This window comes from Neophocaena asiaeorientalis, unplaced genomic scaffold, assembly GCF_003031525.2.
Source record: "Neophocaena asiaeorientalis asiaeorientalis breed wild unplaced genomic scaffold, Neophocaena_asiaeorientalis_V1.1 scaffold607, whole genome shotgun sequence".
Classification (NCBI taxonomy): Eukaryota; Metazoa; Chordata; class Mammalia; order Artiodactyla; family Phocoenidae; genus Neophocaena; species Neophocaena asiaeorientalis.
The window spans coordinates 553,037-568,174 of record NW_020173405.1 but is presented as its reverse complement, the minus strand read 5'-3'; the positions used below and the strand labels follow the sequence as shown (position 1 = coordinate 568,174).

At 42.1% G+C, this 15,138-nt stretch overlaps 1 protein-coding gene across 1 annotated transcript in view; it reads right to left on the bottom strand.

The window, feature by feature from the left end:
* The window catches only part of LOC112401115 (general transcription factor II-I repeat domain-containing protein 2), a 53,930-nt gene that overhangs the window by 34,009 nt on the left and 4,783 nt on the right, over positions 1 to 15,138 (bottom strand). Inside the window, exons 2-3 of the mRNA XM_024747195.1 lie at positions 11,390 to 11,493; positions 4,188 to 4,326 (exon numbers count right to left, since the gene is read on the bottom strand). Of these exons, the coding sequence (XP_024602963.1) occupies positions 4,188 to 4,326; positions 11,390 to 11,488 (238 nt within the window). The 5' untranslated portion in view covers positions 11,489 to 11,493. The remainder of the gene's footprint in view (positions 1 to 4,187; positions 4,327 to 11,389; positions 11,494 to 15,138) is intronic.

Genomic DNA, 15,138 nt, shown 5'->3' with positions numbered 1-15,138 from the left:
CAGACTGAGGCTCCTCCCTTGACGTGGAAACAAAAGAGTGGACTGTGTGTCCAACATTCTGGCTTGTCTGGGGGGTTACTGGAGGAACTGATTTATATCTTGCCTGACTCAGAGCACTGACTTAACTCAGAGCTGCAGTTCTGTGGGAGACACCAGGGGGCGAAAGAGATTCAAAAAGGTTTGAGAGGTTCTAGAACAGCCAGCAGGGCTGATGGGTGGTCTTCTCCCGCACCGAGCCAGTAAGCAAAGACTGTGAGAGGTGGTTGTTTTTTCAAATGGTGGTTGTTTTTTTCCCCAGGGGGGAAGAAAAATTACAAGGCATACAGAGAAGCAGGGAAACAAGGCCCACTCAAAGGAACAAAATAGAACTCCAGACACCAATTCTCAAGAAATGTAGATCTATGAACTACCTGACGAAGAATTTAAAATAAAGATCCTCAATGCACTAAAAGAGAGTATAGAAAGACAACTAAATGATACATGAACAAAATGAGAGTACTGACAAAGAGGAACTATAAAAATACCAAACGGCACTTCTGGGGCTGAAGAATCCGATAACTGAACTGAAAAATTCATTAGAGGTGTTTGAAGGCAGACTGAGTCCCATTCCATGCTATAACATGGCTGAAACCTCAGGACGCTATGCCCAAAGTAAAATAATCCAGGCATTAGTAGTGTAAGTACTCTATGATTCTACTTAGATGAGGTATGTGAAATAGTCACACTCACAGAAACAAAGGAGAATGGTGGTTATCAGGGGCCAAGGGAGTGGGGGAAAGGGAATTGTTTATTTAGTGGATACAGAGCTTCAGATCCGCAAGCTGAAAGAGTTCTGGAGATCTGTTTCACAACAATGTGAATGTACTCAACACTACTGAACTACCATACCCATAAATGTGGTTTAATGGTAAATTTTATGGTTTTTTTTAAACCACACACACACACACAAATGAAGGCAAGGTAAATACATTTTCTGATAAACAAAATCAGAGAGGGTTTCTTACTATTAGACCCACACTAAAGGAAATGCTAAAGAAAGTTCTTCAGGCTGAAGGGAAATAATTCCAGATGGAAATCCAGAGCTACAAGAAGGAAAAAGGGGTATTAGAAAGGGTACATATGTAGGTAAATATAAAAGATTATTTTAAAAAATTTTGGAAAGTGGTTGCTTAAAACAAACATCATAAGGTGTTGCAGGATTTCTAACATATTAGGGCTAGACAGAAGTAAACAGAATTATACTGTTTAAGGTTCTTACATTGTAGGTGTAGTAGAAAAATAGTAATTTTAGGTTCACTGTGACAAATTAGGAGGGCATATTATAATCCCAAGAATAACCAAAAAAAAAAAAAAAAAAACCTAAAAGAGCTAAAATGTCAATAGAGGAGATAAAATATAATACAAAAAATTTCTCGATCTAAAATAACACAGGGGGTTTCCCTGGTGGTGCAGTGGTTAAGAATCCACCTGCCAGTGCAGGGGACATGGGTTCGATCCCTGGTCTGGCAAGATCCCACATGCCACAGAGCAACAGAGCCCGTGTGCCACAACTACTGACCCTGTGCTCTACAGCCCACGAGCCACAGCTACTGAGTCCACATGCACAACTACTGAAGCCCACGTGCCTAGAGCCCATGCTCTGCAACAAAAGAAGCCACCAGAATGAGAAGCCCGTGTACCACGATGAAGAGTAGCCCCCACTGGCCACAACTAGAGAAAGCAGGCATGCAGCAACGAGGACCCAATGCAGCCAAAATAAATAAAGAAAGAAAATTAATTTATTAAAAAAATAAGAAATAAAATAACGCAGGAAAGTCTCAAAGGAACAAAGAATATATGAGATGAATAGAAAAGAAACAGCAACATAGAAGCCTTAAACTAAACCATATAAATGATGACATTAAATGTAAATGGATGAAACAATCCAAGAGTCAGATTTTCAGACTGGTTTTTACAAAAAAGACCTAACTGCATGTTTACAAGAGACATAGTTTAAATATAAAGTACAGAGAGCTGAAAGTAAATGAATAGAAAAGGACGTGCTATGCAAATATTAGTCATAAGAAAGCTGGTGAGGCTATATTAATACAAGACAAAGGAGACTTCAAGATCAGGAGGATAAATGAAACAAAGAGGAATATTTTGTGAGGAAAACAAGGGTCAATTCAGCAGGAAAACATTACAATCCTAAATTTATATCTAATAACGTTCATATTCGTATCTTCAACATGTGTGAAGTAAAATGTAGTAACCAAAGGGAGGAACAAATATGCAATATAGTTGGCTATTTTAACAGTCCTCTATCAATAACGGATGAGATAATAGGCGAAAATTGGAAATGATACAGATGAACTGAATAACATTTAACAACTTGACCTGATTGGTCTGTTAACTGCAGAATCTAAATTCTTTTCAAGGGTGCATGGACTAGTCACCAACATAAATCATGTGCTAAGTGATAAATTAGGGCTTGATAAACTCAAAAGGGATTTAACTAGAAATCACAATGGGATTTAACTAGAAATCAATAATCCCCAAATTTCCAGATATTAGGAAATTAATCAACACGCTTCTCAGTAACCATGGGTCAAAAAGAAATTACTAGGGTTCTTAGAAAATACTTTGAACAAAATCATAATAAAACACAACATATCAAAGTCTGAGGATTACAGCTAAAGCAGAACCTAAAGGAAAAATGATCCCTTTAAATATTTTTTTAAAAACCTCAATGACCTAAGCTACCAAATCAAGAAGCTAGAAAAGCAAAGCAATTAAAGTCAATTAAATAAGGAAATAATAAAGAGCAGAAATAAATGACAAAGAAAACAAAGAAACAATAGACAAAATCACAAAGCCAAAAGTTGTCTTATTGGAAATTTAATTAAAATAGGTGAATGCCTTACAAGATTTATCAAGGAAAAAAGAGAGAAAACATATTCAGAGAAATATGAATAACTTTATATATGAAAAATTAGCATGCACTGTGAAAATGTTTTAAAAATCTGTGATTCAATTTCAACGATTAGAAATCCAGTTGGCAGCTGACATTGATCTGAGCATACCCTTCTTGTTCATCAATTACATACTCACCATCTTATTTAAAGATTGCTTCATTTTTTTAATCTTCTTGATAGTAGAGACCCTAAGTTTGGTCTTAAAAGTCAGTCCGAATCAATCACCCTCTCTCCTATATATATATATATATATATATGATCTTTTATAGATATAGGTTTGTTTTGTAGTAAAATGGTATACAGTTGGCCCTTGAACAACATGAGGGTAGGGGTGCTGGCGGAAATCTGCGTATAATTTAGTGTCGGCCTCCAGTATCCACGTTTCCTCCGTATCCACGGTTCCTCATTTGTGCTTTCAACTAACCACAGATGTTGTAGTACTGTAGTATTTACTATTGAAAAAATTCCAAATATATATGGACCTGTGCAAATATATATGGACCTGTACAATTCAAACCCATGTTGTTCAAGAGTCAACTGTATACATATAGAGAGAGGATATATACATCCTTTGCCAACCCTTGGAGACATCTATGTATCTATATCCATATCCCCCTACACACACACACACCCTCTGATAAACTTTTTTTTTTTTTCCTTTCTTGGTTCCAGGGAATACAAAATTGCTAATTCAATACCTGGCAGATGACCTACAGTGGTAGAGATAATCATTATACAGCGTGTAGGTTTTAACACACTAGACTAGTTTAGCTCACAGATGACCACATATGCTCACTGATGCTCCTTGTAACACATATTGGTACACTGAAGGCCCTGAAAGTCCTACATTTAAAAAAAAAAAAAAAAGACAAAGGAGTATAATGGCTATTAACTGAAAGAAAAACCGAATAGGCCTTGAAGGAGTTTTTCCCTTTCCTTTGGGAAGGAGTAAAATAAGAGTATTTTTGTTCAATTTGGTTTTATTTTAGGAATGAAAGACAGTTTCCTCTATGTTCTTCAAATGTATTCTACAAAACCAGGGCCCTGCAGAGGATACAGTGTAAAATACATTGACCATGCTTCTTGGAGTCAGTGTTTTGCTACGTCAAAGGGATGTGTCAGAACCAGTTTCAGGATAATGCTGATGACGTCTTAGAAGAAAATAATACATAAGTCTTGCCTGCCAAAATTCTAAGATTTATGAATACAAAGGATAAAATTGTTAACACCTACAGTATTTTGCAAAATCCTTCTGCAAATCCGTTCTGGCATTGATAAAAGCACGTCCTTTCTCTGTGCCAACGACAAACACGTCTGTTTCATACATTGCAATGCAGGCCACTTCCGCCTTGGACTTGGCCAGTTCTTTACACTGAAATGGGAAAAAAAAGAATGAAATGTTATCTGCAAGGGCAGATCTGGATTTTTGTGGGGGCTGTGAGGTCTGCCTTAAGAAAAAAAGTACAAAATTAGGTACAAAACAAATATTTCTTTAGAATGAGAAAAACCACCAAGAAAAAAAAAACACACAAATTTTATCAAGCAAATACCATTAACATCATAAAACCACGAGAAGAAGATTTTTATTCAGCACCTGTGATGATGTTTGTGATTTATAATAAGAAATGTATATATTTGGTTGTCTTCCACTGTTTCTGGCACAAAGCTCCTAAAACCCTTGGAATTTTCTAAGAGCGAGATAAAGGTGTCTTTTGCTTTGTTAATGAGGTGACTTTGGGACCAGCCTAAGGATGGGGGCTGGCTGCTGGGAAAACCAACCAGGTGATTAGAAGGTGGGAACTTTCAGTCCCACCCCCCTGACCTCTGGGGAGGGGAGAGGGGCTGTAGATTGAATCAATGGCCAGTGGTTTAATCCATCATCCCTAGGTAATGAAGGAAAAGACAAAAGGATTGATGAACAAGTGGAGATTTAGGGAGAGTGGTGCACTTGGAGAGGGCATGGAAGCTCTGTTCCCCTTTCCCCACCTTGCCTTGTGCATCTCTCCCATCTTTCTGTCCTTGAGTTATATATATCCTTTTATAACAGTCTAGTAAATCAAATGCTTCTCTGAGTTCTGTGAGCAGCTCTAGCAAATTAATCGAACCCGAGGAGGGGCACGTGGGACCCTCCAATCTATAGTGGGTTGGTCAGACGCACAGGTGACGATGCGGGCTTGCCAATGGCATCTGAAGTTGGGGGAGGGGTAGGGAAGACAGTCTTGTAGGACTGAGCCCTTAACCTGTGGAATCTGATGCTCTCTCTAGGTAAACAGTGTCAGGATTGAGGTGAATGGTAGGACACCCAGCTGGTGTCTAAGAATTGCTTGTTAGTGTGGGGAAAACACCCATGTTGGAACTGAGTGCAGAATCTTGACACGCCTGTCTCATGTGCCTTTTTTCCCTACATCTTTGGCTGCAGAATCTGCCTCTTCCTGTGACAAAAATTTCATAATATCATTTTCTATGAAGAGAATAGAGATAATTTAATGTTTCCTCCAATGTGATTGATTACCTTTTTATTATTGATGATCAGGATGAATGAAACATGAAAATTCATACCACAGACACACTTGCTGTTCTTCGTGGTGCTACAGACAAGAATTCTGATAAATTCTACTTTATGTAGTTCCTTTCAGCAATTTAAAAGAATGTTTGGTGTATTTATAACTGAATACACTATGTTACTGAGTATGTTCCTGACCAGAGGGAACTTCCGTTTTGACAATGCATCGATGAAAAACAAATCCTCTGTTGACAATTACACCCATTTAACGACTGGAAGAATTTTCCACAGACTAGCTGCTGGCTCTGTACATTTAAAACCTTGTTTCTCCTCTACTACCCACATACTTTTGGAGTTGGGAACATGTTCACACCACAATATGACCTCGGGTCTTGTCCCTTGATGTCGAGTTACCGGAAAAGTTGACAATTGGATTATTCCTGGAAACCATTCCTATACCAGGACATCTAGCAATAATTTACCCAGACACAGAAATAACATCAAGCCACGTAATACTTACCACTAAACTAAGACTAAATGTTATCTCCAACCCAGCTTCCCCTTCTTGAGACTCCCAAAATGCCCATCTCCACTCAAACATCACCTGACACAGTGGCTTATGGGGGGCAGAATAATGGCCCCTAAAGATGTCTACGTCCTAATCCCCAGAGCCTGTTATGTTACCTTACAGGCAAAAGGGACTTTGCAGATGTGATTACAGTTAGGATCTTGAGATGAGATTGTCTTTTTTTTTTAATTAAAGGTTTTCCAATTTTAATTTTATTAATTTATTTTTGGCTGCCTTGGGTCTTCGTTGCTGTGTGCAGGCTTCTCATTGCAGTGGCTTCTCTTGTTGCAGAGCATGGGCTCTAGGCATGCAGGCTTCAGTAGTTGTGGCACGCGGGCTCAGTAGTTGTGGCCCCCGGGCTTAGTTGCTCAGCGGCATGTGGGATCTTCCCGGACCAGGGCTCGAACCCGTGTCCCCTGCATCGGCAGGCGGATTCTTAACCACTGCGCCACCAGGGAAGCCCGAGATGAGATTATCTTGATTATCTGGGTGGGGCCACAGGGGTCCCCTAATGAAACCACAAGGATCCTAGTATAAAAAGAAGGAGGCAGAAGGGAATGACAAGGGAATCCAAGGGCACATTGGTGCCCTTGCTGGAAGGAACCACAGGTCAAGGAATTCCAGCCCGAGGAGCTGGGAAGGGCAAGGCACAGTTTCTCCCTGGGAGCCTCCAGAAGGAGCACAGCCTGTTGACACCTTGATTTTAGCTCTGTAAAACCCACTTTCTGCCTTCTGAACTCCAGAACCGTCGTCAGATAAATGTGTGACGTTTAAAGCCTCTAAGTTTGTGTAATTTGTTATAGCAGCAAGAGGAAGTTAACACAGGGCTTGTGACAGAAAGAGGAAGGCAGAACAGGAGACAGCAACCTTAACTGATGTGGTGAAAAGATCTCACTTCAGCAAATTTTACAAAAACATATGTGCATATGTTGCTAGGATCCCCCAAGGCCATGGAAGTGGCCAGTGCAAGGCAGGTGCTCAGAAGCTTTTAAGCTCCATTAACTTCATGGCAAATCTATCTCTGTGTCAAATGAACCAAAAATTCAGCTCTTTATCTAAAGTATAGAATCTGGTATTAGGTGACGTTATCAATCTTTAGTCTTACTTAGGTCATCATTGGTAGAAAATATCTTTTTAAAAGCATTTTTTTTCTCATTATGATATATACTGTTACAAAAATTTTAGCAGATACAGAAAAGTACACAGAAAAAGAAATCACCTCTAATTCCATTACCTAAAATTACCCACTATTCACATTTTAAAATATGCACACACAATTTTTAAAAACAAAATTAGAAACATTCTACTGTATATAGGTTGGCATTCTGCTTTATTCACTTTTCATTGTTTCTGAGCATTTATAATCCTGAAAAACCTGATGTTTGAATGAATATATAATATTCTATCCTATGTATATGCCATAGGTTAACCATGACATTACTGAAGTTATTTTCCCGGTACAAATAACACTGCAATAAACATCCAACTTGTATGTCAATTGTACCTCAAAAAAAAAAAAATTCCAAGGATGTAAACATTTCCAGACACGTTTATTTCCATGGGCTGGAATCATGTCAGTGGCTCACCTGACTCAAAGGGTATAAATTCTTTTATACCATCGTGCCACCCTGACCCAGTGATCCAGATGAGCCTCACCAGTGACACGTTGGTGCCACGCACCCCTGACGCGATGTGATGAGAAGATGAGGTATCTCACCTCTCCGGTCTTCTTTCCAAAACTCCATAACCCTGGTCTAAACAGGAGGGCTACATCAGAGAAACCCAAACGGAAGGAGATTCGATAAAATACCTGACCGGAACTCTGCAGAACTGTCAAAGTCATCAAAAATAGGAGGGGCTTCCCTGGTGGCGCAGTGGTTGAGAGTCCGCCTGCTGATGCAGGGGACACGGGTTCGTGCCCCTGTCCGGGAAGATCCCACATGCCGCGGAGCGGCTGGGCCCGTGAGCCATGGCCGCTGAGCCTGCGCATCCGGAGCCTGTGCTCCGCAACGGGAGAGGCCACAACAGTGAGAGGCCCGCGTACCGCAAAAAAAAAGAGATTGAGAAACTGTCACAGATCAGAGGAGCCTAAGAGGACAGGATGATTAAATGCCATGTGGGATCACAGGGTGGAGCCTGGAGCAGAAAAAGGACATCAGTGGAAAAGCTGATGAAATTCGAGTGAAGTCTGGAGTTGGTTAATAGTGATGTACGGTATTGATCTATTAGTTTCGGCAAATGTACCATAGTTATATATAACGTGCCACAGATATGTAAGTTATGGGTGAGGAGTATGTGGGGGCTCTCTGTATGATCTTTACAGCTTTTATTTATTTATGTTTTTGGCCAGGCCACGCGGCTTGTGGGATCTTATTTCCCCAACCAGGGATCGAACCCGGGCCCCCTGCAGTGAAAGCAGAGTCCTAACCACTGGACCACCAGGGAAGTCTCCAGCTTTTCTGTAAATAGTAAAAGTATTCCTAAGTACGATAACATTTTATTAAAACACACACACACAGACACACACACACCTCGGTTTCTGAAGGCTCGAGGAAGGGGTGAGTGAGAATAACTGTTTAATGAGGGCAGAGTTTCAGTTTAAGAAGATGAAAAAGTTCTGGAGATGGGCAGTGGTGAGGGTCACACAGCAGTGTGAAGGTACTTAATGCCACTGAACTGTGCACTTAAAAATGGTGAAGATGGTAAATTTTACGTCGTGTGTATATATATATATCCTACCACACACACACAAAACTTGATTTTCTTAAGAAAATGTCATAGCTCCCATCCAATCCGTCAGTAAGTCCTAGCAACTCTACCTTCATCAGATCTTTGTGGTCCCATTGCTTCTTATCTCCGCCACTCCCACCCTAGTCCAGGCCACCAAAACCTCCCACGTGAACCATGGCCTGCAAACTGGTCTCCCTGCTTCCACTCGTGTTCCACAGTCATCGACTTTTGACACAAACACCCCCCGCCACTGCCATCACTCCTTTGCTCAAAACCTTCCAATGCCTTCCCACTACCTGAGGGAAAAAGTCCCAGTCTTGATATGATCTGGTCACTAGCTGCCTCTTTTTTTTTTTTTTTTTGGCTGCACCGTGTGACATGCGGGATCTTAGTTACTCCGACCAGGGACTGAGCCCGTGACCCCTGGCATTGGGAGCACAGCGTCTTAACCAGTGGACTGCAAGGGAAGTTGCACCCTCTTGTACTTGACCTCTGACCACATCTTCTTTCCTCACTCTGCTCCAGTGTTACTGGACTTCTTGATATTCCTTGAAAACACCAAACTTGTTCCTGCCAAGGGGCCTTTGCACAAGCTGCTCTTGGTGCTTTGAACACTCTGCCCCCGGTTACTGGCCTGACTCACTTCCTCACTTCATCTAGGTCTTTGCATAAAGGGCAACTGCCCAGAGAACTTCTCCCAGACCACCGCCCTTAACCATCTGTTCTCTCCCTTAAACCTCTGTTTTCTGACCCTTGTTTTATTAATTATTAAAAAAAAAATTTTATTTATTTATTTGGCTGTGCAGGTCTTAGTTGCGGCATGTGGGATCTTTAGTTGCGGCATGTGTGTGAGATCTAGTTCCCCGAGCAGGGATCGAACCCAGGCCCCCTGCATTGGGAGTGCAGAGTCTTAGCCACTGGACCATGAGGGAAGTCCCCCTGACCCTCATTTTAAAATAATATTGTATTTACTGATACACACACACAGAGTTTGTTTATTGTCTGTCTCCCCAAGTAGAACATGAAATCTATGTGAGGGGGACCTTATCTGTCTTCTCAAGTCTTCTGGCCCCAGCACCTAGAAGACCTTGACATATAGGAGCTGCTTCATGAATATTTGTCAAAAGAAGGAATGTGGTCAGTTCTGGGGTAAGATAGTTCTAGTTCTCTTCAAATAGGTCTGATGCTTTTTAAAAAAATTCATTCCAGGGTTGTTGTTTTTTTTTAACATTTTTATTTACCCTCAGATAATCTAGGATAATCTCCCATCTCAAGATCCTTAGCTTAGAAACATCTGTAAACTTTCTTTTGCCAAATAAGGTAACGTTCACAGGCTCTGGGGATGAGGACAGGACATCTTTGGGGGCCGTTATTCAGTTTACCCTAAGTTGCTTTAAAATTTTCTCTTTATAGTTGGTTTTCTACAGTTTAAATATGATGGGTCTAGGTATGCGTGTGTGTATGTGAGTGAGTTACCTGTGTGTTTGGTATTTTGCCAATGGACCCAATAATGTTCTTTATAGAAAAAGTAAATCTCTCTCTAGATTTTTTTCTGGTCCAGGATCCAGTCCAGGGTCGCACTTTCTATTGGCTGTCCTGTCTCTCCAGTCTCCTTCCATCTGGAACAGACAGATCTCCATCTTTGTCTTTCGTGAGACTGACGTTTATGGAAGTGCAGCCCAGTTATTCTGTAGGATGTCCGTAAATGTGGGTTTGTCCTATGCTTCCTCCTTGGAGGCAGGAATGCCAGGACGTGGCACTGCCCCTCCTCAGTTCCTCCCACCAGGCAGCTCAGGAGGTCCCTCCATCCCATTACTGCTGATGTTCCCCTTGGTCACTTGATTAAGGGGGTGGCTGTCAGGTTTCTCTACTTTTATAAAGTTACTGATGTTCCGTTTTTTAATCAATACGTTGTGATCAGATGCCTTGAGGTTATGTAAATCTCCCCTCAAATTTTCACCCACAAGGTAAGTTTTATACTTTGGATGTAAAACAGATGCATATCAATGGATTATTAATTTTTTAAAAAATTTATTTATTTTTGGCTGGGCTGGGTCTTTGTTGCGGTGAGTGGGGGCTACTCTTCACTGTGATGCATGGGCTTCTCATTGTCGTGGCTTCTCGTTGCGGAGCATGGGCTCTAGGCGCGTGGGCTTCAGTAGTTGTGGTACGCGGGCTCAGTAGCTGTGGCGCACGGGCTTAGTTGCTCCGTGGCGTGTGGGATCCTCCTGCACCAGGGCTTGAACCCATGTCCCCTGCATTGGCAGGTGGATTCTCAACCACTGCACCACCAGGGAAGCCCCTGGATGATGATTATTATTTTTTTTGCCCCTGGATTATTAATTTACCTTTGACTTTAAACAAAAAGTATTCTCAAACAAGGTAACGGAGGGGCCTTCGTTAAATTTTCAGATCTAGAGAGATTACATTTATACAATTCCATCCATAATGTAAGAAAAAAATTTCTTAATTATCTGACAAGCCCATCATCCCCTATAAAAAAGGATATGTGCACACAGATAGGATGTAACACTGAAGCTGAACATCAAAAGTGTCGGTGAAGTGCTTCACCGTTCTGATGCTCAGCAGTGATCCAACCACGTGACATTTTATAGAACTGCAAAGCCATCTCACCATGGACTCAAGGGCAGACACGAGGAACGTCACCACCATCCTGCTCTCCGAGGACTCCTCATTTGTGATGGGCAGAGTGGACATTGCTACTTGGGCCATGATCCCTAGGAAAGAGAAGTATTAGGAAAGTGAGTGGTAGAAATTCAGTGTCCTGCTCAACATGTTTAGAGCTGTGAGGGTCCTCACAGGTGACCTAGTTCAACCCTTCCTTTAAAGGTGAAGAAACCAACACTTAGAGACAGTAAGTGCTTTGCCTAAGATCTCTGTAGAGCAATGCTAACTTTCCATAGTGTATTTTCCACTAAACCTAGATATCACCTTCTCATAAAATAAATTCAGGTATGCTAGAGAGGTATGTTAACTATTTCCCAGACGAGGAGGAAGGAAGGTAAGGAAGGTCCTTTATGGATCCCGTGTCGTTTTGTCAGATTTCAGCACGACCATGTCTGGCACCATATTCTGGTCCACATACACAGGAAGAGGAGAGAAGTGGCTTTGTGTATTACAGATTGGAAGGGAAAATCCCTTCCTTCCTTTTCCTGCTAGGACTTCTGCATGAAAGCTCATTCTAATTTTCCCCAGACTCTAAATCAAGTGAGCATTAAAAAGTTTCTTTGCAAAAGTTTCTCTAACATCATAAAAAGAGTTCTTTGAACTAGAGCATACAATGTAAGCACTTGTCACTGTGTCCTGCCCCTGCAGTATCTGGCTTAATTATGTCTGTAAGCAAAAGATAAACAGATCAACATAAATATGTATGTGGGAGGAAGCCTAAGGATCTATGGGGGTGAAGTACGGTGGTCCTATAAGGCTATTCAGAAATATTCGCAAACGTTTCTTTCAGAGCCCGTGGTTCAATTCCTTGCCCACTTGAAGGTATGTGGCCGCGTGCCTTGCCTTGGCCAAGGATGTCAGGGAAATGACGTCACTTCCACGCAGAGGTTCCTGCCACACTCCTTGCTCTGCAATGGATCTGCCACGTTCCATATGGTTGGGTTCCAGATTGGGGAAACTGTGGATCAGACCCACAGCCAATCACAAGAGACCTCTAGGGCAAGCAAGGAATAAATCCTTGCTCCTTGAATGCACCAAAATCTGGTGGTGTTTTTAACCATCGCCTACCCTAGCCAATCTGGATGGATATAGCAGGCTGAAAAGGAATTCTAAAAATATAACTACTCATCTATCTAGATCTTCTGAAGACACTTGAGGATCCTTGAGGATCTCTTAGGTTAGAGCTGAGGTCTTCCTGAGAAAGAAAGAACGGAGACTAACTAGCATGTACAGAGCCATTAGGATGCAAACTGTTTGACTTAAAATTTTTTTATAACTTTCCCTATTGTGAAATAGAACATGAGAGTGTGACATCATACCAGGAACATAAATTAACAGGCAAGACCTGGGCATGAACAGGTGAGGAAATAGTCTTCAATTTGAAGATTTTATTTTATTTATTTATTTTAAAAAATATTTATTTACTTAGGCACGCTGCGAGACTTGCAGGATCTTAGTTCCCCGACCAGGGATCGAACCCCTGCCCCCTGCAGTGGAAGTCCTAACCACTGGACTGCCAGGGCAGTCCCAATTTGAAGCTTTTAAATAATTATCTTAATATCAAGACTTTGACACTCTTTGACACTTGTTATCATACCCATATTTGAAAACAGATAGAAGTCTGTGAATGTTGTTTGTCATAACAAGGACTCTATTCCCACAGAGCTGGAGTCAGAAAAAGCAGCAAGCAGCACCACCAAGGACACGTGTTAAGTCTTAGAAACTCTTTCCTCTAGCATCTAGATTCCATGATGATCACTAAGTACAGCAGGCCGAAGAAATGGGTATCACAAAGCATGAAACAGCAAAGGCACGCTCTTTTTGCCACTTACCAGACTATGCACTTAGATTATACCCTATCCTGATTCTTTGGGAGCTCAGAATATTTTCATTCATAATTCTTATTTTCCCTTTATTATCCCAGACAGAGAAAAAGGAGCAGATGTATTCTCAGGTTACAAACATGTTGATTTGTCCATGAAAAGCTAGACGCTGGGCAACTTCCTGCCTACTGCTGTTTCCACTTCTCACCTTCAATTGCTGTAGATCTGTTATGTCAATCACATTCAGTGTGTGTTAAGAAATGGGAGGGACACCATACCAACAGCCCGTGGGGATGCCACAGGCGAGGAGAGGTCCTATTCATTACCAGAACTTTTCGAGAGCATCTTAGTACTTTTTGATGGTAAGAACGCTGGAGGGGACTGAGTCCCGTCAGACTTGATGGGGAAGGATGCATTTCGTTTGGGGCTTTCTGCTCTCTAGAAACGGCTGTATCTGGATTACAACAGAAATTCACTGAACTGTTCTTTGCCTGTCCCAAGAGGTCATTTCCCTGAATAGTCCTTTTTTTAAAAAAAAAAATTATTTATTTGTGGCTGTGCCAGGTCTTAGTTGCGGCACACGGGATCCTCGTTGCCACGTGCAAGATCTCTTTTTAGTTGCAGCATGCGGAATCTTTAGTTGTGGCATGTGGGATCTAGTTCCCTGACCAGGGATCGAACCCAGGCCCCCTGCATTGGGAGCGCAGAGTCTTAGCCACTGGATCACCAGGGAAGTCCACCCTGGATAGTCCTTAGTCAATGCTGTTCATGGAACATTCCCTGCACCCCTAACCCGGTGGCTGCATCCTCTCCTGCTCCCTTTGCCAGAAAGAAACTGCTATCACACAGTGGCATTAACAGTGAACACCAGAGGACACACCAACTTAGGCTGGTGATGCAAGCTTACAGGGCATGAGGCATGATGGGCTGGTCCTCACAGAAGCAGGGGCCAGGAAAGCCAGGTTGTGGGTTCCCCAGACCACCAACCTGTTCTGGGAGCCCAGTGGGCGGTGGCCCTCAGGTTCCTCCTCTATGACTAAATCAATCACTTACTATGAAGGTTCCTTTCACCTCTGAACTTCTATGGGCCCCCTCATTTTAAAATCAAGGGAACCACATATTACTGAGTCTATGCATATGAAATGTCCAGAATAGGGAAATCTATAGAGACAGAAAGTAGATTAGTGGTTGCTTCGGGCTGGGAGGTGGGGTAGCTAAAGGGTACAGGGTTTCTATTCAGGGTGATGAAAATGTTCTAACATTGACTGTGGTGATGACTGCCCAACTCCATGCATATATTAAAAACCACTGAATTGGGGGTTTCCCTGGTGGCGCAGTGGTTAAGAATCCGCCTGCCAATGCAGGAGACACGGGTTTGAGCCCTGGGTCGGGAAGATCCCACATGCCGCGGAGCAGCTAAGCCCACGCACCACAACTACTGAGCCTGTGCTCTAGAGCCTGCAAGCCGCAACTACTGAGCCCACGTGCCACAACTACTGAAGCCCTTGCACATAGAGCCCGTGCTCCGCAACAAGAGAAGCCACCGCAATGAGAAGCCCGCACACCGCAACGAAGAGTAGCCCCCGCTCACCGCAACTAGAGAAAGCCCGCGCGCGGCAACGATGACCCAACTCAGCCAAAAATAAATAAATAAATTTATTTTAAAAAAAAAGAATTCTGATTAAATTACTTCATATTAAAAGGTCCAACTTGAAATAATTTTTATTTATGCAAAATATTGGCAAAGCTAGAGTTTCACTCCAATTTCTTTTATCTTTACGTGTCAGCTGCATTACTTGTTGAAATATTAAAATAATTTTCCCATTGGAATCCAGACCGGGGCACGAACCTGTGTCCCCTGCATCGGCAGGC